Raw genomic sequence first — 23,106 nt, forward strand, 5'->3', positions numbered from 1 at the left:
AAAATAAAAAATAAATAAGATGATAATTGTTAAGAAGATGTTAGCAAACAACCTGGATTGAAGCTGTGCACAGAGCACACAGTGAGCTGAACTTTCAAAATGTTTCAACAATCTGATCAAAAATTGAGGATATAGAGAAAGGTGCTTGTTTTAGGGAAAAGAAAAGTAAAATTCCGATTGATTCGAGTACGGCATTTATATGAAACTTATTAATTCAAAACAAAAAAAATTAGCACAATATTTTCTTCAATTTTTACATTAATCTCTCACCCACCAAATGTATTTTCTAAACCGACAAACAAACAAAATAGAATGAATGAATACAAAATTTGAAAAATCGATTACCGAAATCGACCGTAGAAAAGCAGTACCAGCGACACTAAAAAATTGCCAAAAAATAAACAAAATGAAAAAAAATAAGAAATTTATGATTTATTTATATTAAAATAATATTTATTTTTATTTTTAATAAAAATATTCCTGATAGTATTAAGAAACTAGTATAAAATTACTATATTTAATAATTTAAAAACTTTTAAATTAAAAAAGTTAAAGAATTTTGAAAATTACTATAATTTATAAATATAATAATTTTGAAAATTGCTTCGGGTATAATTTTAATTCACCCCCTTTGACGTAGACCGTTTTTTTAAAATGTCCTGTACAAGAGGCCCACGATAACCCCGAGCGGCGCGCAGAGGCTATCTCCGGAGATCGACCGAGCTCCAAATTCCTCTCCCATGGCGTCTCCTATGTAACCTCCATAATCCTAGCCAACTGCTAAACCCTACCACTCAATCAGTATTAGGTCCAAAATAATAATAAATAAAAAATCATCCCTTTCCCCGTAAATCGGAGAATTGAATCGCAATTTGAAATTCAGTAGGTAATCGTCTTGCCGGGAAAGGAATAAATTTGCGGAGGGAATGGGGAACAAGATCGCCCGGACGACGCAAGCATCGGCGACGGAGTACTATCTTCACGATTTGCCGTCTTCGTACAACTTGGTGCTCAAGGAAGTGCTGGGGAGGGACCGATTCTTAAAATCCATACTCTGCAAGCACGACGAGGGTTTGGTGCTTGTCAAGGTCTACTTTAAACGTGGCGACTCAATTGTTTTGCGCGACTACGAGCGCCGCCTCTCTCGAATTCGAGAAATCTTCTCCAAACTCGATCGCCCCCACGTCTGGCCGTTTCAGGTTTTTTGTGACCTTCTGTCCTTTTTCAGTTCTTGGTTTTCCGATGATTTGGAATTAGGCATTCTTAAAGCTAATTCTTTATTTATGTGACTATTCTGTTGGCTAAAACTAATCTGTAATGTCATTAAGGCTTCTTATGGAGGTAATGGCAGGGGTAGAATTTAGGTCTGTAGCTATAGGAGTTTACGATGAATAGTTGAAGCAATTGAATGGAAATTTGAAATAAATCAAGGTAAGAAGTTGGAATGAGCTTGGTATATATGAGCAAACGTTATGTATTGAACTGAAATGCAGATTGGAAGTGAGATTGGTGGAATTGGAATTGGAATAGATGATTCCTCTAAAAATCTGGAGCTATAAAGAGTCGAAACCTTATTGCATAAGGTTTGACGTTAGGTTCAGTCTAAAAATTTGTGTGAGTGATTTTCCAATATGAACATTGGGAGCCTTTTGTTTGTTCATATTGCTGGCACGCTGATCTGAAGTTAATTACCCAAAAATATTTCTGTTGAAACATCTTTTAAGATAATTGAATATGATTTGTGGTTGTTAGCACTTAAATATGAAATCATGCTGCTTATTTTGCTGTGAAAATTGTCTTTATTATTGAACAAGGTAATTGTCTTTTGGGTTGGGAGTTCAAGAAAAAATCCCATATACGAACCTCTTTTATGAGTTGAATTTATTTGGTTTGTGGAGGTTATTTGCTTAAATTTCATCATTGATAGCTTCAAACTTGAATCTTAATTGCCTATTTATAATCTCCTTTGCAGTTTTGGCTTGAAACAGATAAAGCTGGTTATTTAGTGAGGCAATACTTCTTCAACAATCTTCATGATCGATTGAGTACCCGACCTTTCCTTAGTCTCGTGGAAAAGAAATGGCTAGCTTTTCAGGTTCATGTCTCTTCTGTTTAATTGTGTCAATGAAGGAAATTGTACCAGTAACATGTAGGAACTGAAATCTCAGTATCTTGCTGCATTTTGCAGTTGCTTTATGCTGTGAAACAGTGTCATGAGCATGAAGTGTGTCATGGTGAGGTTAACTTGTGATATTTATTCTATGTACCTGTAATGCTACCCGTCTGTGCAAGAGGTTTATGCAAATTTTTTGTTTACAGGTGACATTAAATGTGAGAACGTCTTGGTCACTTCCTGGAACTGGCTCTATCTTGCTGATTTTGCATCATTTAAGCCCACTTATATCCCGTATGATGATCCCTCTGATTTTTCATTCTTCTTTGATACTGGTGGAAGAAGACGGTGTTATGTTGCACCTGAGGTGTGTATCTTCTTAAATTTTTGGTATCCTTCGGCTCTTACTGGACCCCATGACCAGAACTTAGTACCTAATGCTAGAGACAATTTAGAACTCGTGGATATGTGATAACATGTTGATGCCAATATGTTATTATCGATTCTTGATACATCTGTTTCGAAGAGGCATTTCAGATTCATGGTGTTAGATAGTATTCTTTTTAGTGGGGAAACACTATAGGCTAATAATGTATCTATTTAAAGACATTTATCTAAAAAGAATTCATTAGTTGATCATAGCTTGTATTATCACTATGGCTGCATTTGTCCCATGAATAAGCTTTTGTCTTGCCCTATTACTTGTTTTCTAGTTTCAAAATCTCCATGGTCAAATTTTGTGCTGTATTTTCCAGAGGTTCTATGAGCATAAAGGAGAGATAGAAGTGGCACAAGATGCACTCCTGAAACCCTCTATGGACATCTTCTCTGTAGGGTGAGTTTTATTTCCTTGTGGCATTATTGTATTGCATTGCGGAACTTTCTCTAAACTTTTTATTTAAATGGTTTTGATGAACTAAATCAACATCAATGAACTTGAGTTGCACTAGAAAATACCCAAGAGCTTTTCATTTAATACATGAGCGACTCTGTTGACCAGCATGTCCTGATAACATGTATCAAGGGTGAAAACCATCATAGCCTCCTCCTCTTTTGGATCATTCTCATGCATATATGTTGGAACTTTTATTTTGTGTAATATTGGAAAAACCGTACGTGTGCATATGAATTGATGCCAATATATAAAACTAGACTAGTACAGATACCAAAAGAATGTTTTTTCTTTCTTTTGGTAGGCGAACCTTAAAAACTGACACTTCTTATAACTTTACATAAAGATGAATGATACTTGTAAATTAACTAAAGATATAGTACTAGATTATACGAAATTCTAACTATGATGTTAATTTACTCCTAAGAAATTACTTTTTACTTAGTTTTGGGATTTTAACTTACATATCTAACTTTAGAACATATGTTGGCAATTTGTAGTTTGCACACCATGAATTACCTTGGAACCTGCTTTTATTTTACGTGTTTTGTATTGTTTTTCCGTTTAAATATTTTATGCAGTCTTTTCTTTTAGGTGTGTGATTGCTGAGCTTTTTCTTGAAGGCCAACCATTGTTTGAACTCTCTCAATTGCTCTCCTATCGAAGAGGACAATATGATCCTACTGCAAATCTGGAAAAGGTATGAGTAGTCGTGGTGACATCGTGATATAGATTATAGAATTAATTCATGTTCTGGTATTAATTTGACTTAGTTTCCTCCCAATCCCATTTTAACTTTTGTTTTAATGTGTTAAATAACTTAAAATTGTGTTATCTGAATTTCTTCATGTTTGCTCTATTATCTTTCTATTATTAATCGACTATTATGTCTTTATTGCTTGACTGAAGATTCCAGATTCAGGCATCCGGAAAATGATTCTTCATATGATTCAATTGGATCCAGAGTCTAGATATCCTGCTGAGACCTACCTGCAAAACTTTGCGAGCGTCGTCTTTCCTAATTATTTCTCGCCATTCCTTCATAAGTTTTATTCCTTGCTAAATCCTTTGAGTTCTGATGCAAGGGTAAGGAACTTAGAGGATCCTATCTCTATTTCTGATGCCCCTTTTCAATATATATACACATATATATATATATTTAATTGACATATATATACATATATATATATTTAATTGACATAACTGCTGCTGCTCCAGGTTCTAGCATGTGAGACTTCTTTCAGGGAAATAATTAGACAAATGATGGGTCACCGAGCAGAACAGGATATGATATTTAAAACAGAAGTTTACGATGATAGAAGTAAACTTCCACAAACAGCTGATACTATGCAGAATCCCAATAGAGCAGGTACGTCTAAGGATGAAGAACAGGGGACGAAGAAAAGCCCAATTCATGATCAATTTGATCTTCTGGGTAATGTGAATAACCTGGTCGGGGATGCAAAGCAAAACAATGATCATTTCAATATGAACTCTGTGACAAATTATGTGGCGAAGTCTGTACATGGTCAAAATCAGAACCTATATGGTTTGCAATCTCCTGATGAGTTGATTCAAAGAATTTCCAAGATATTTCAGAGAAGTCGCCATCCTTTCTTGAAAAAAATTGCAGTGGAAGACTTAAGCTTATTGATGTCTAATTACAACAATCAATCAGATACTTTTGGAATGCCTAATCTACCAGTACCTCAGGATATCTTGAACTGTGAGGGGATGGTATTGATTGCTTCTCTTCTTTGCTCCTGCATTCGTAATGTCAAAGTCCCTTTTATAAAGAGAGCAGCTGTCCTTCTGCTAAAAGCTTGCTCTCTGTACATTGATGACGAAGATCGATTGCAGCGCATCCTTCCTTATATTATAGCTACACTTTCAGATCCTACTGCCATTGTTCGCTGTGCAGCATTGGAGACACTGTGTGACATTCTTCCTCTTGTCAGAGATTTTCCTCCAAGTGATGCCAAGATATTCCCAGAATATATTCTTCCAATGCTTTCCATGCTTCCCGATGACTCCGAGGAAAGTGTGAGAATATGCTATGCCAGCAATATATCGAAATTGGCACTGACGGCCTATGGGTTTCTTATACACTCAATAAGCTTGACTGAGGCAGGGGTTCTTAATGAGTCTAACTTAGCCTTGAAGCCTTCAACTCCTGCTACCGACCCTTCTGGAGAGCCACAGGAAGTGAATAATAATGCACAACTGATACACTTGAGAAAGTCAATTGCAGAGGTCATTCAAGAACTTGTGATGGGACCAAAGCAAACTCCAAACATAAGGAGAGCACTTCTGCAGGATATTGGCAATCTTTGCTGGTTTTTTGGACAGAAGCAGAGTAATGACTTTTTGCTACCTTTCCTCCCTGCTTTTCTTAACGATCGCGATGACCTGCTAAGGGCTGTTTTTTATGGGCAAATAATCTATGTCTGTTTCTTTGTGGGGCAGCGAAGTGTAGAGGAATATCTTTTACCTTACATTGAGCAGGCACTAAACGATACTTCTGAGTCTGTCATTGCTAATGCATTAGATTGTTTGGCGATTCTCTGCAGAAGTGGTTTCCTGCGGAAGAGGATAATACTTGAAATGATAGAACATGTTTATCCTTGCCTATGTTATCCCAGCAATTGGGTGAGGAGCTCAGCTGTAGCATTTATTGCATCTAGTAGTGGGAGCTTAGGTGCAGTTGATTCCTATGTGTTTCTGGTGCCAGTCGTACGCCCCTTTTTACGGAGACAGCCAGCATCCTTAGCCTCAGAAAAAGCACTTATTGGGTGTCTGAAACCACCACTCTCTAGAGAACTATATTGTCATGTTTTGGAAAATGGGAGAAGTTCAGACATGCTAGAGAGACAGAGAAAGATTTGGTATAATACATCACCGCCTGACCAACTTGAAGCTGCAGACTTACTTCAGAAAACTGCTAGAGAGTTGGATCCAAAATGTTGGTCGAAGGAGCAAAATAATAACCCGTCCCAAACCAGTATCACAGGGGAGCACCTGGACTCAACTAATTCCGATGATTATGCAGGCAAATACAAAGCTACGGGAAATCTACCACCAAATATGTTAAGTAAAGAAGAAGCTCGTAATCATATGGCAACGGAAAAGTCTCAACTGTCAGGATTTATGTCACCTCAAATGAGTTGCATGAACAGCTTTATTGATAAATCATCAGAAAGCATACCCTTGTACTACTTTAAGGTTAACGACAAACGAGTTTCTGGCACTACTGCACCTGCTTCTGATCCTTCTTCATTGTACAATTCTTTGGGTTTCGGTGCTTCCTCTATGCCTTGGATGGATCCAATAAACCAATCATTTAGTTTGGCTAGCTCAACACCAGCTCCAAAGCTTTTCTCAGCGTCACTTTATGTTGGTAGTGGCCCTACACTATTGAGGAGAGTTGTGCATGAAGAAGATGACCGAGAAGCCAATGAAACACCTTATGTCAGAAGCAGATATCATGAAATGAGATTACCAGACAGAATTAAAGGGAGCCCCTTAATAGCTGACGCTCATCCATCGAATGAGGCAACACAAACGTCACCATTGGCATGGTCATCCACCCTTCCTGATTCAGGGTGGAGGCCGCGAGGGGTGTTGGTTGCTCACCTTCCCGAGCATAGATCTGCTGTCACTGACATATCCATTTCATTGGATCAGCAGTTTTTTGTCAGTGCATCTGAGGACTCTACAGTGAAGATATGGGATTGCAAAAAACTGGAAAAGGACATCACATTTCGATCTAGGCTGACCTATTCTTTGGATGGCAGCCGGGCAATGTGTGTTGCAGTACTTCAAGGCTCTACTCAAGTTGCTGTTGGGGGGAGCGACGGAGTGATGCATTTGTTTTCTGTCGATCACATCTCTAGAGGACTTGGTAATGTTGTTGAAAATTATTCAGGCATTGCTGATGTGAAAAGGATAGGTATTGGAGAAGGAGCTATACTGAGCCTCTTAAATTACTCTGCTGATGGTAATACTAGCAAAATGCTTCTCTATAGCACACAAAACTGTGGGATTCACCTCTGGGATATAAGAACAAGATCAAGTGGTTGGAATACAAAAGTTCTTCCGGAAGAGGGTTATATATCTTCTTTGGTGGCAGACCCTTGCGGTAATTGGTTTGTATCTGGATCATCTATTGGTGTGCTTACTTTGTGGGATCTAAGATTTTGCATACCTGTGAATTCATGGAACCATTCTCCTGCTTCCCCTATCAAAAAGATTTGTCTTTTTGTTCCTCCTCCTGGTACTTCCTTCTCTACAACCTCAAGGCCACTTGTCTATGTTGCAGCGGGACGTAATGAAGTTTCTCTTTGGGATGCAGAAAATGGGAGCTGTCACCAGGTATGCAAGATTATCTCAATGGTATTTTTCTCGGATTCGCTTTATCATAGTTTTGATGCTATAATCCTTACCAAAATGAGTCAATCTTTGATCCTAAGTGTTTAATTCGCCATATGTAAATTAAAGATTCATTTATTGCGTGACTGGGGTAATACTTTGTTTTATGGTGAGCAAAAGAAAGGTATCACTGATGTATTGTTGTAAAAATGACGATGGCAAGTGTTTATATTGCAAATAGTGGTCTCTGGTGATTCTAAAGAATGCAAAGAAATTGGGGAAGTGCTATTAGCTGAATTAGTTTTCTGTTGTTATAGTGTTAGAAAGGCATTGGCTGTACTCCTTATATTATACTCCCTCCGTTCCAAAAGTATTGTGTTGGATACGGAATTTAAGGAATATTGATATTATATTGATAGTTAGTAAAAAGTAAGGATAAATGATTTTTTTGCTCTTGTGAGTATATTAGTGTAAAAAGTAGTGGCAATTGTGTAATAATAATGAAAAAGTAGGGATAGTTTTATGGTGATATGATTATTTATGGAAATGAGAATATTATTTTGGGACGAACAAAAATGGTAAATAAGACTATTGTATTGGAACGGAAGGAGCATATGAAAGTTCTTATGCTTGAATGTCTTTTATTAGTTGGATAATTATTTTTAAAAAATAATAATAATGAGCGAAACTAATGGAATTCTTATTTATGGTTTGTAGGTATTGAGGGCAGCCAATCCTGAATCTGATGCTGATAATTGTGAGCCATCATGGGCACCTGCCAGATCATCTGCCAAGATTAACACTAAAACAGATCTAAGGCGAACTATGGCTTCAATGTACCGAATTGACGAGCTGAATGAGTCCTCTGTACATATTCCTGGTGTTCATGCTTTGCTCCCATTACCTGGTGGTGATATTCTGACAGGTGGATCAGATTTGAAAATTCGCCGGTGGGATCATTCTAGGTGCTCATTTGCCCTCACTTGAGATCCAGTTGTCTTTCTTGTTGTTTTAATTCTGTTCATACCCACTCTTAATCTCGAATATGCTAATTTCTCACTTTTGCGCGCAGACCCGAACGGAGCTATTGTGTATGTGGACCTTCTATCAAAGGATCTAGCAATGACGATTTATATGAGACGAAATCTAGCTTTGGAGTGCAAATTGTGCAGGTACTTCAATTTCTTTACAGAACTAGAAATGTTGTTACCATAGGAAATAACGTTGGATCGTTGAAATGTCATACAATAGATTTTTGCCACAAATCAGGTTTGTTCGACCTCAAAATATGACCTAAAACTGAGTTCGACAACTGTGAGCTTTGTTTCTTCCGTTTCACCTCCATCACATATGTTGCTAAAATTTTCAGGATTCTTATCTCCTAAAACAAAATGAGTAATTATCTTTCACCGGCACTTGCTGTGCTATATTCTGATTTTGTGATCGGCCCTTTTTGACGCCTAAATATGGCTGATCTGGTTGATGCTTTGCAAGATTCTAAGTGCTATTATTTACTGGATTTGTTCTCTAAGAATAGTCACAGACTTAAAAGAGTATTTACGATGAAAGTTGAAGTCGATTCAAGTTACAAGATAATGAACTTTTGTGCCAAGGCCTAAATTGCCATCTATTGTAGCTATATTTATTTGCCATGGCTTCGCAGCGTAAAATATCTTAGGATTCATTAACTTCTGATCGAACATGCTTTGGTTATGAAAAATCATACTCAATGTAATAATTCATATCGATTCCTACAGGAATCAAAAAGACGGCCTCAGGCTACACGATTGAGTGCCAAGGCAATTCTTGCGGGTGCTACGACAGATTCTGCAGGGTGCCATCATGACTCCATACTCTCATTGGCCTCTGTCAAACTGAACCAGAGGCTTCTGATATCGAGCAGCCGAGATGGAGCTATAAAAGTTTGGAGGTAAAGAATTCGACACTTGTTCAAACGTACATATGTTTATTCATGGCTCTTAGTGTGTATATATCAGTATAGGAAGACAGACACACCTACATTATTGCATCGAATATCAACAATGCTGAATATACGCAAGCACGCTCGTGCAATATTAAGGTGCAATGATCTGTTTGCTATAGAAGTTCCATGCTTTTGGTTAAAGGGATATATATATATATATATGTGTGTATATTCATCATTCTAATATCTATTGATTTATCTCTTTTCCATTTAATGTAGATTTTCTTTTGGTTTCATCTGAACTTTCGTTGAGATTGAGTTTGTTAAGGAAAGTTTAGTGCATTTTCCGGGTTATTAGGTTATCTTCCACCTATTACTCTAAAAATGCAGCAGCTGCAATTTAGTGAATTTATAGTAATTTTGTTTCAATTATAAATGTCAATTTTTTTTCATATTTCTTCTATATTTTTCTTTTATATTATTTTATACTTTCTTCGTTCCACATAATTTATCTCTATTTTCTGTTTTTATCTGTCCCACATGATTTGTCATTTTCTTTTTTTTTAAATATAATTATACACTTTAATCACATTTTAAATTTTTTAATTTTTAAAATTTTAATTAAAATATTTAGCTATCTTAACTTTAATCTATAATTATTTTTACTATAGAACTAATATATTTCTTAATTACTTACTTATTAGGTAAAATTTCTAGGTCTACAGTAATATACCCATATTATATGGGATGGAGAGAGTACAATTTTACATATTTATAAATTACACTCAACTTTAACTTTGTATTTTATATATCTCTTTTCGAAAAATAAAAATATATATCATCCTCAAAGAAATAAAATTATACATTACTTTTCAAAAAATAAAAATTACAAAGTACATCGAAAAGAATTACACTCTCTGTTCCAAAAAAATTTATTCCCTCGGTCCCACTCTAAATGAACTCTTTCAAAAATAATAGTATTTTATTGATTTGCAGAACTGCGGTAAATTTAGCACTGTGCTGAACACGCACATCGTGTTCTACTAGACAATACATAATATTACTACAAACAACATACAACGCATGTTATAGTCTTATACAACACACAATTTTAACACATGACATACTTGTATATAGCATATTTATTATTAAAAATCATCACATATCTTTATTATACATAGCATATGCTGTGTGTAATACTAATGTGTGTTGTTTGCATGTATGGCGTGTGCTTATATGAAAAATCAGCATGGTGCTATTTTCGTAACCATCCCCATAAAGTAATTGTATATGTAATAGTATGTTTGTAATTTAAGTAAAAGTGAAAAGATATTTTGATACTAATGTATGATTACTTTTACTAAAATAGAAAAATAATACTTTGATGTGGAACAAACAAAAATGATAAAAATAGTTTTTTCAGTTGAGAAAAAAAATAAAATTACAAAAAATTCACAACTCAAAAAATAGAGTAATACGGTAAGGGCATCTCCAATGTAGTTGCATTTTGTTGGTGCAGCGACACCTGCCATTTTTTGTGTTAGTGTAATTTTTTGTTTTTTATTTTTATTTTTTTGTATATTAAGTTTTTGATTAATTTTTTATTTTTAAACTTTTTTTAAATATAATATTAAATGTAGATATAAAAAGTTGATTAAAATAATGTATAAAATAAAATATTTGAAAAATATATTTTTTGGAATGAAAAATATAATTGTGGATTAAAATAAAAATATTGTAACAACACCATTTTCTTTTAGTTAAAACGACATAAATAGAATTCGACATATTTGGAGATTGGTGGTCTGTTTATGCTCCAATCCACTGCAAAATTGGAGATGTTGCACTGTAGCCTACTTTTGGTGTTTTTAATTTATTTTTTTTAAAAAAAAATTGTTCTTTTGTTTATTTTTTATTTTTTAAATTTTTTTATAAAATAATATTAATTATAGATATAAAAAATAGTTTAAAAGAATATATAAAATAGAATATTAGAAGAATATTTTTTTGGAGTAAAAAATAGAGTTATGGATTAAAAGTAAAAATATTGTTCAATAGTATTTTTAGAGTTAAAACTGCGTTAAGTGAGTTGGAGATGGTTTAATCACAAACCGTTTAATAAAAAACTAGTTGAATATAATAAAGTTAAAAGTCTCGTAAATTGTTAAAATTATCAAATATGACATAATTATAAATATGTAGTTTTATATTAAACTTTCCTAATTTATTTTAAAATTTTATAAATTATATTTAAAAATTTACATTATTTACCCTAATCGAAAACATATTTATTAAATTTTATGTATAAATTATATTTATATTTTTAATAACTTTGTGTAAATTTTAAATTACTCTACAAATTATTTTAAAATTTTATAAATAATATTAAAAATTTTAAATTATCTACAAATTATTAAATCTATATTTTTAAAATTTAATATCTCAATTATACCTTTTAAATTTTAATTTAAATATAATATATAAATTAATAAGTAAAACATAATATAATTAAATTCTAATTTGAATATGATACTCCTCAATCCCATATCTATATATCCATTTGTTTTTTGCACGGAGTTTTAAAAATATTAGTATTATATTGGAATAAAGTAAAAATAAAGGTAAAAAGACTAAATTAACTCTATTAGTATTGTATGATATAAAGGTAATGACATTTGTTTAATATATTGTAAATTGGAATGGTATTTGTAACGTTAGGTAGATCGTAAGTACAATTACTAAAAAAAATAGATATTTTGTTATGAGACAGACCAAAATGAAAAAATGGATAGATTGTTAAGGGACGGAGAGAGTATATAAATTAATTATTTTAATGTTATTTAATATATTATAATATTATTATTCTTATTGTAAAACTGATACTATTTTTTTCCCTAAAAAAAATATTTTTGGAGCCCAAAAGGTTATTGTGCTTTTGAATAAAAGTCAATACAAACAAAAATAAATGCTTTAGGTTCAAACCCCCGACACCTCAGGTCACCTGCCACACATGGTTCGCCTAGTGTGACTTTTATGTCGGACCTGGTTTGCAGGGTATTAGGTTCGGCCGGGGGTTTATCCAGTGTGCACTTTCGGGTAGTGGCTGCGAGTTCCCACGTCATAAAAAATAAAAATAAAAATAAAAATAAATTATTCAATTCTAACCCGACCCATTTATTATCGTGTCGGGTTTGTGTTAATCCGTTTATTATCATGTTGGATTCAGGTTGATTCGTGTTGACCCGTATACATAATTAAATCTAATTTTTTGATTCAAATTAAATAATTTTTTTATTTTGTTGTCGTGTTATGCTAGTTTTTATTGGTTTGAGCCTAAATTAGGTTGAATTATTTAAAATTAAACTTAGTTTAAATTAATTTATAAAAAAAATATTAAATTATGATTATTTTATTTATATAATAAATATATTAATCAATATTAATATATTATAATCGAGTTGTCGTGTCAGGTTCGAGTTGAGAGTCTTAACCATAACCCGACCCATTTATTATCGTGTCGGATTCGTATCAACTTGTATACATAATCGGGTTGAAATATTTGACCCAAACCCAATTATTTCGTGTCGAGTTATCGTGTCAGGTCAATTTTTGTCAGCTCTATTAAAAACTACTATTTTTTTTTTTAAAAGAAACCAATAAAAACAGACAAAAATGTTTTTTTTTTGCCAAAAGCATTTTGCAAAGCTAATCGAAACAAACCCTTAATCTCCTACCTGTCTATATCTCTTACTCTCTCTCTCTCTTCTTTATCCAAATTAAAAAATAAAAAATTAAAAAAAAATCTTGAACAAAAAACAAATATGAAAACGTCATTCTTGATTATCTTCTGGTCAGTAAATTCCACAACAATCCCACTAATCATTACACAAGCCAAAAAGAAATATGCATAGAGATAACAACATTTGGTGGGACTCAATTTATTTTATAATTGTATTATTCAATAGTATTCCCTCCGTCCAGCATATTTTATCCGGTTTACCGTAGACACGAGAATATTTACAAGGGTATAATTAGTAAATAATTAAAAATATATTAGTAAAAACAATTATTTTATAATAAAAATAATTATAAATTAAAATTAAAATAGATTAAGATAATTAATTAGTATAATTAAAATTTAAAAAATATATATTAAATTTTTAAAAATAAAATTAAAATGTATAATTCTTTTCCAAAAAAGAAAAATGAAAAAATAAGTGGGACAAACGAAAATAGAAAAATAGGAGGAAGAGAGTATAAAATAATTTCCTGAACTATATATATACATATAATATACTGAAAAACATGGCCACAATATTACACAGTTGAACATAGGATGCAAATTTTAAAATTATTTAAATTATTGTATAAATATACCGAACACCTATATATAAAATAATAACAAATATTAAATTGAAATACAAATTTGGCTCCGTTTACACAAACTATTTTCACTCATTTGGTACCTGTTATTTTTAAAATTAAAAATTTCACATCAAATATATTTTTTATCTTATAAAATATCAAATCAAATATCAATTTTTTATTTTTATTTATTTATTTATTTATTTTTCTAAACTTTTAAAATTTCAAATCTTTCAAAAAAAAAAAAAAAACTTTTGTCTAAACGGAGCATTTATTGAATTATATACAAATATATATATATATATAAATAAGAGTATTGAATATTGCAATAATCATCTTACAATTACCACCAAACATGATGATGACGCATATGATTGCTGAGTGGAGCATTTAATTAATTTCCATGAGAATCTATTCTTCTTCAGACACAAACAAATAGACACACTCACGGGCACCAACAACCCCCACCCCACCCCCCCCCACCCCCACCCTACCCCTTTTTAGGACACCCAACTTTTTCACTCCTAAAAACACCCCACAGCATAAAAAAAAAGTGCATTCGTGGGAGGCTACTTTGTGGCCTACAATCCTCGCCTGTGACCACCCCCCCCCCCCCCCCCCCCCCCACTCCCCACATTCTCACCTTTTCTTTAAAGAAAGCAACCACCCGTGACCCCCACCCCACCCTACCCCATGTATATATACCCCCTTAACCTAAACCATCAAGAATTCAATCCATCAAATTCTAACTCACAACATTAATCCCCTCCCTTTTCATTATACACATATATATACATATAAATAAATATAATTTATTTTTCTCACAATGTCTTGTTCTTGCACACCAACTACTATTGCATCCTATGTTCTTGTCTCTCTTCTTGCTCTAGTTCTCTTTCTCGACAGTGCACGCCTCGTGCATTGTCGTAATAAGCCCGGGAAGCCGCTCTCGGTGAACACGACGCAAGTCGAGTACTCGGAACGACAATTCATGAAATGGGTCGATTTTGTTGGAAGCCTCAAACATTCTCTCTTTAAGACAGCCAAAAATAAGGTTTTCCCTTCTTACACCCTAACCGTCGATAAAAACCCCGCCCACGGCGACTTCACTACCATCCAAGACGCCGTTAACTCCCTCCCGATTATCAATCTTGTCCGCGTCGTCATCAAGGTCCACGCCGGGGTCTACAAGTGAGTTTAGTGTATCATTTCTTTTTTCCGAATTCTTTACTATATAGTATTTCTTACGATATTCTGTAAAAATATATTATTTTTTCTTACAAACCGTATTGAATTCATTAGTTAAATCAAAAAACCCCCCAAAAAATCACTAACTCAATACAATCAATCTTTGTATATCAATAAAGACATGCACTCTTAAATTATAGAAGATTGTAACAAATTAAATTTTATGCTCTCTAAATTTATTATTATTGCATCTTGGCTTCAACAATATTAGCAAAGGGTGTCCATTTCTTTCCTTGTAGTTTTGTGAGATTTTGACCAAAGAAAAGTGACTAGTGATAGATGAATGTGTCCCTTCACATTCATTTGTCTTCTCATTCTTAGTTTCTTTAATTCCTTTTTTTTTTTTTTTTTTTTTTTCTATGTTTCATCAAATTTATATTTATTTTTTTTATTCATATATATATATATATGTATGATAATGCTTTTTTAATTAAAACTTATGTCTATTTGATCGGAGAGTTTTAAAATTAGTAAAAATAGTAAATTTTCTTTTAGGGTAAAGAATATAAAAAGTGGTTACCTTTTACTAAAAAAAGAATTGATAATACTTTTATGACAAAAAAAAAAAGTATAAAATACTTTTATTGTTGTTAAATCACATGTAAAATGATTAATTACAAACACAATATCTAATGAATTTATCAAAATTCTCATATACAACTTTTAATTTTAAATTAAAATACTATTTTTTTTTATAATTTTATTTCAATACAAATATATTTTTATAGAACTCAAAGGGAGTATTATTTATTTAAAGTTATAACTTATGAGAAAGTGAAAAAAATAAATATTATATATATATATATATATATTGGTCATAAAATGAATACTGTTGTAGGGAGAAGGTTTCGATACCCCCAATGAAATCTTTCATTACAGTGGAGGGAGCAGGAGCAGACAGGACCATAGTTGAATGGGGAGACACCGCACAGACACCGGGACCTAAGGGCCAGCCCCTCGGCACATATGGCTCTGCCACTTTTGCTGTTAATTCTCCATACTTCATTGCCAAGAATATTACATTCAAGGTTCACTATATATATATATACTCTCTAATTTATTTATTTTTATTATACATACATACCTTATTTAAAAATAATAATCCCACGATTCTGATTAAATGTATATTTATTTTATTGAATAAAATAAGATTTTAAATTTAAATGATGGGTTATTTATTTATTTATTTAAATGATGTCTAGAGATGTGACAAAATGAATTTTAGAATTGTTCTATCTTATTTTATTTTATTTTTCTGTATAATTTTAAAATTCACCAAAACGGGTTTGCATGTAGAACACGACGCCGGTGCCGCCGCCGGGTGCGGTGGGGAAACAGGCGGTGGCATTTCGAATATCGGCGGACACGGCGGCGTTCGTGGGGTGCAAATTCTTGGGGGCTCAGGACACATTGTATGATCACTTGGGAAGACATTACTACAAAGATTGCTACATCGAAGGTTCTGTTGATTTCATTTTTGGAAATGGACTTTCCTTATTCGAGGTATCTATTTAATTAATTAAACAGATCATTTCTAATTTGATTATATATATATATATATATATATTATTTTTATTATACAATTATATTTATTTATTATAAATTATTGTATTTGGTCTAAAATGGGATGTGTGAAGTTTTAATTAGGAGAAAAAGAATGAAATGCAATGGCTTTGTTTGATTACAAGTAATATACTATTTTTTTTTATATATAAAATATTATATTTAAATAATATTTAAATAAAAATTCAAAGTAACAACTCATGTTATATAAAAATATGAATATTTATTTAATCATTGCTTGGCTATTTTTATAGTAGTACATTTTTTCTATCAATTTATATGTATTTATTTATTATTTGCATAAAACAAAAAACATTAATATTTTATTATAAGATAGGTAAATTATAAAAGTATTGACTATGATATCATTGAAATATAGAAGATTGATTGTCGAATAAAATAGTGGTATGTTAGGAATTTTAAATAAAAGTTAATGTATTTATTATTAGTGTAATAAAAAGTATATTTATAATATGAAAAATAATATTTTTATATAATTATTAAAATTTTAAAATAGATAAACTATATAAATGATATATTACAGTATTTATCTATAATATTAATCAGAGTATTAAAAATTTTTTGTTGCAACCCTATAATACTTTTTTTACGTGGGGTCAATGAATATTTTATTTTAATATAATTTGATATATTTTTGTATGGAAAAATTATTTTAAGCTTTTATATTTTAATTTAATAGAATAGTATTGGTATGAATTAATAAAAATTTTAAAATATTTATAAATTATATTTCTTTCGTCTCAGCTAATTTGTCTCATTTAGCTAAAGTACTGAATTTTAGATATTGTATAATTAGTAAGTAATTAAGAAATATATTAGTGAAAATAACTATAACTTAATAAAAATAATTATAGATTAAGATTAAAATTACTAAATAGTTTAATTTAAATAAAAAAATTTAAAACTTATTAATTTTAAAATATAATTAAAATGAATAATTATATTTTTAGAAAAAATGACAAATTATATAAGACGGACGAAAAGAAAATACAATAATATAGTATAATTATCATTAAAAGGGAAAATTGATATTTTATAGTAATAGAGAAAAAAATATTACTCTCTCTTTCCCGTATCTATCTATCAATTTGTTTTTTTCACGAAGTTTTAAAAATATTGGTATTATATTGGGATGTTGTAGAAATAAAGGTAAAAAGACTAAACTAATTTTATTAGTATTGTATGATATAAATGTAATGACATTTGTGTAATATATTATAAAGAGTATTTGTAATATTAGGTAAATAATACAGTTACTAAAAAAAATTTAATATTTTATTATGGACGAATTAAAATAAAAAAATTATATAGATTATTATGGAATAATAATTAATTAATTAATTAATTAATTAGTGAAGTGATATGGGTCCCGTGTGTGAAGTGCAGAGGTGTCAGGTCCATGCAATTGCACCGGTGATCGGAGCGGTGACGGCGCAGGGCAGGAGCAGCATATTGGACGACACCGGGTTCTCGTTTGTGAACTGCAGGGTAACCGGGTCGGGCGCACTCTATCTGGGCCGGGCGTGGGGCCCATTTTCCAGAGTGGTCTTTGCCTACACATATATGGACAGCATCATCATCCCCAAGGGATGGTACAATTGGGGAGACCCTTCTAGAGAAATGTAAGTACCTTCCTTCTACATTTCATTGTTGCAATAATACTCCTATATGCACCTTTTTATTTTTTTTAATAATAATAATAGATAAATAAAAATATTAAATTTAATTTTTCCATGTATTAAAAATAAATATTCGTTGTGACCAGAACTATAATATATATATATATATTGGTATTTTAAAAAAATGAAAATAAAATGCAGGACTGTGTTCTACGGGCAGTACAAGTGCAGTGGAGCAGGGGCTAGTTTTGCAGGAAGGGTGTCGTGGTCCCGGGAGCTCACAGACGAGGAGGCCAAGCCCTTCATTTCCCTCACTTTCATTGATGGATCTGAGTGGATCAATTTTTGACTCTTCTTTTTTTTTTTTTTTACCTACACCTACATGTATTTACTGATTAATTTTTACATTATCGTATAGAATATAAATATATGTGTAAAAAACTCATAGAAATACAGGTTTGTTTACCTTTTATATTATCTTATTTAATTTTCAAATCAAATATTTTCATATATTTTCTCCGTCCCGCAAGAAAGTTGTCATTTGATTTTTGTGTTATTATATTTAACATTAAAAATATCTTTATATTTAAATAATTTATTCAACAAATATCATTGTATATGTATTATAAGAGATTAATAAATATATTTTTGTTTTTTTTTCTTAAGTTGTACTACGTATTGATATCATAATTAATATTAAAAAATCAACACGCAAAAAGCCAATGACAAGCTTCTTGCTGGACGGAGGGAGTATTTGATTTATGTTTCAAACAATAACTATTACTGTCTCCGTCGTTAGAAAATTATATTTTTATGATTGGACACAAGCTTAAATAAAAATAACTAAAAATAATTATTTTTTCTTTCATACAAAAAAAAATTAAAAAGAAAAACAAAAATATTTTTTCTAACTAAAAAATAATTTCAGGACAATATAAAAAATAAATACTATAGATTTAAATAACATAAAGTGTATTATTTATGCAATATATTTTCAATCAAAATATATTATATTTTATAAAATATTAAATTAAAATACTATTTCAATCAAATTTTAATTTAATTTTATAGAAAAATCAAACAAACTCTATATATGTAATAATTACTATTTGACATAAAAAAATATATATATCTACGCACAATGAGGGTGTGTATGTTTGGGGCCTTGAATTTTGAGTTGAGATTTAAATAGTAAAAAAATTAAATTTGAATAGTTGTATGATGTGATATAAATATGTGTTAATGTGATTTTTTAAATGTAAAATTAATTTTTAGTAATAAAAAATAAGTGTTTGGTTTGATATTTTTAGGGTAAAAAATGGGATGAATAGTGAATTTAAAATCTAATCCCCAAACAAACGCACCTGAATTTATTTATTTTAAAGGAATTATTTATGCCAAGCTCTTTATTTATTTTAAAGGAATTATTTATGGTCAAACCCTTTTTATAGTTATGTCTACTAGATTTGGAATTGTTTGAATTAACTTAAAGATAAGTTGAAGTCAAAAGCAAAAAAACGATAATATTATTCAAAATGGATATGTTGTTAATATATAATTGTATATATTTATAAAATTTATTTTTAAATTCTATTAATTATAGTTAAATATATTAAATTATCTAAGTATAAAAAATATATTTTAAAATTTGATTATTTATATCTTAAAATTTTAATTTAAGAATAATATATAAATTAAAAATAAAATTATAATTCAATATTAAATTATTTATATTTTACTATTTATTTTTAAAATTTTATAAATTATATTTAATAATTTTAATATAATAAAAAATTATATGTTTAAATTTGATATGTTAATTATAATTTTACATTTTAAATTAAATATAACATATAAATTAATAATAATAATGATATAAAGATGATTAATTTATATATTATATTTTAAAAAATTATAACTCATTTTATATTATTATTATTATTATTATTATTATTATTATTATTATTAATATTATTATTATTAAAATAATAATTTTAATTGAAAAGTATTTCTATTTATTTCAAAAACTACTCCTAAAATGTTTCTAAAAAAAGTACTTTTGAACTTTAAAAATTGCTTATATTTTTGGACAGAAGCCAATATATAAGTACATACTGTCTTTTTTAAAAAAAAAGTAGAAGCCAAAATTCATTTTCAAAAGCAAATTCAAATGAAACTTTAATATTAAATAATAATATTTATTTTTTAATGTGGAAATTTACAGACAAATCAAATTTGAATTTATGATCACACAGTCACGAGTTCACCACAAATCATCAGGATATTCCTTACTGACCACATTTTCTTTTTATTAGGACAAAATATTGATTTGTTATTTTGATTATCTAAATATTTTTATTATATAGTATTACTATTTTCATATTACTGTACTCGATGGATGTGAGAAATATATGAGTACGGTGACATTTGTAAACACCCATTTTATTTTTCTTAAAAAAATATTTTACTAATTTTATTTTTTCTAAAAATATTTTTCTAGGGCATTTTTTAGATTTGTAGATACAAATATGAGTTCTCTCCCAAATTGTTTTTCTTTTTGCCAAAAGATCATCCCTTCGCCGATTCTCTCATGCCGTAGGCATATCCGACTACCATCATCCAAACAATGCGTCAGGTTCTTGAAGATTTTCAACTGGAAGAAGGTAAGAAATTCATTTTTCTCGCTTTCTCTTTTTCTTTTTCGGTAATGTGTGTTACTTCGATTTTTTATATGTTGGAGTATCGATTTTTCACTGGATGAATCTTGAACTATATATTTTTTTTCGTTGAAATTTCTTGTGATTTGGTTTCAATTTTGATTTTCTCTTGAATCTTTGTTGAATAATCCAACATGGAATGTTTTATATATTTTCTTTTTGGATACTTGTTTGAATATATTTTCTCTCAAATTTAGATAGTTGATGATGTGCTGGGTTGCAAATGTGATTGTTTCTTTGTTAGTACATAGAAATGTAAAAGTTAAAATCTCTTGAAAAAGTAATACCATGTGTTATTGAAAATATGTTCTATGTTTGTCCGTTGAATGCAATATGATCGTTGTGTTTGATTTGATCCAAGTTGTTCTGATTTATTATTTTTAATTTCCACATTTCCTGTTTTTATTAGCAGGTGCATGTGGAAAATATCGTAGAACTATTGAGCTAGGTTTCTTTCACTGCATGTAGGTTTATTATTATTGTATTCAGAATATTAAGTCAAGATGGATAGTTGTGATGAAGACAAAGTGAATTGATGTGGTTGATTTAGAGGATCCACCCAACCAACTAACAAGTCTCGGGCAATGAAAAACAACTCAACTCTATGTACTAATAGTAACCTGATTTGACTCCACTTCAAAATTCATTTCCAAGTCAATACAACATGAATTTTAGTGCTCCGTTCAACCCTATACAATACTACCCCTATCGAAATGATCATATGTTTTACACTAATATGTGGAATTTTTTACCATTTGGGGAATCACCTCAAACTCTATATTACTAGACACAAACATCACAGGCTAACACATCTCTTTTGAATTGTAATCGCCCATTGTTGCATCATCCAATTCTTTCCCAGAGAATCCCTAGGGTAAGACGCGCTAAAACAAGCCAACGTACAAGTAAAAATTAGAGCACTGGAGAGGATGTGGAGTTGACCACTGCATGGTGTAATGTGATGAAAAATGCGCAAGTTGGTGTCGGACAAAAAAAAAAAACAAAGGTTATGAGAGAGGGTATGTGAGAATTTTATTGTGTTTATACAATACAACCATGAAGTTAGAAAATCAGACAAAAAGAGAACTCCGGGAGCATGTGAGAACCGGACGTTGGAAATTTAATCCCAATGTAGTAAGTGGTCGACTATACGAGTTAGGTGGATACAAATTATCGGAATTGATGGCGCGCAACATATTGCATAAGTATTTTATCGAATTCCTTTAAATGCATTCTCTATTTAATTATTTTTTAAAACCCCTAATAAGAGTGTTTTTATAGAAATATTATTATCACGCAACATTTAAGGACAGACACAATTCAAACTTCAAGTGTGAAGCATGTTGGAAAATATTAAAAGATCAACCGAAGTGGATGAAGTTTGCTGGTGGAAAAAAAAAAGTAGGAGCACTGGAAGGTCTAGTAGTTATGGGAAATATTTTATATGGGATCAAACTAAGATTCAAAGACCCGTTGAGGTTCGGGCCCCAGCCTCCTTTACTGACGGCAGTGTGGGTGAGAGACCTACATATACCACTCTGTCAGTTAAAGTCTCGACTCAGCCAAAATTAGAAAGCCTTAGTGCAATTGATCTGGAGTGTCCAATGAGAATTAAAAAGACCAAAACTCTTAACAAACCAAACAATCAACGACAACAAAGGATAAAGATTCATGAAGAGTTTAAGCATCATTTGCTTGAACAATTACTGTCATTAATGAAGATTAAATCTGCAAGTAATGAAATATGGTCAAGAATTGAAGATGGCAATTGAAGAAGAGAAATACAGAGGGATGAGGAATCTGAGGTCATGTATGAAAGATCTAAAAAAAAGGTGATTTCAAACATTTATGTTTCGGTATTTTGATTTTTTTTAAAAAAAATTCTTATTATGTTAACCTCATTACTATTACATCATATGGTACTTACAGGATTCAATTAACACAGACACATGATATGAAAATATAGTTAAAGAGCTTGAAAACATGGTTGATAAGATGATGACTTCAATAGCAAAGTTGGACGATTTAGATCAGGACAACATATGCACCGGGTATGAAGATAGATTGTACAATGTGCGGAATGAGCAAGTGGAATACTACACAACGTGGCTACAATAGTATGTTATTTTTGTATGTTGAAGTTATTGCACTTGGTTATTTTGTTATCTGAATTTGTCCATTTTTAGGGTTGAAATCAATTCTTCAATCGATTGACAAAACAAATCCTCCAAATGCGGATGTGGCCGATAAAAAGTGGTAGGCATACTGAAAGTAGA

At 30.8% G+C, this 23,106-nt stretch overlaps 2 protein-coding genes across 2 annotated transcripts; both read left to right on the forward strand.

The window, feature by feature from the left end:
- Positions 1-671: 671 nt before the first annotated feature.
- LOC127266304 (serine/threonine-protein kinase VPS15-like) lies at positions 672-9,453 on the forward strand. The gene is made up of 11 exons (XM_051296499.1): positions 672-1,199; positions 1,973-2,095; positions 2,189-2,234; positions 2,320-2,480; positions 2,869-2,948; positions 3,600-3,705; positions 3,915-4,091; positions 4,224-7,376; positions 8,091-8,338; positions 8,446-8,545; positions 9,131-9,453. The coding sequence occupies exons 1-11, from the start codon at positions 927-929 to the stop codon at positions 9,305-9,307; spliced, it is 4,644 nt and encodes a 1,547-aa protein (XP_051152456.1). The 5' UTR covers positions 672-926; the 3' UTR covers positions 9,308-9,453.
- Positions 9,454-14,410: 4,957 nt separating this feature from the next.
- LOC127266337 (probable pectinesterase 53) lies at positions 14,411-18,573 on the forward strand. Its single transcript, XM_051296550.1, has 5 exons — positions 14,411-14,853; positions 15,749-15,938; positions 16,207-16,413; positions 17,881-18,116; positions 18,315-18,573. Exons 1-5 carry the CDS (start codon positions 14,489-14,491, stop codon positions 18,460-18,462), a joined length of 1,146 nt encoding a protein of 381 aa, XP_051152507.1. The 5' UTR covers positions 14,411-14,488; the 3' UTR covers positions 18,463-18,573.
- Positions 18,574-23,106: the final 4,533 nt, after the last annotated feature.

Source organism: Andrographis paniculata, unplaced genomic scaffold, assembly GCF_009805555.1.
Source record: "Andrographis paniculata isolate CXL003 unplaced genomic scaffold, ASM980555v1 Contig75END, whole genome shotgun sequence".
NCBI classification, from domain to species: Eukaryota; Viridiplantae; Streptophyta; class Magnoliopsida; order Lamiales; family Acanthaceae; genus Andrographis; species Andrographis paniculata.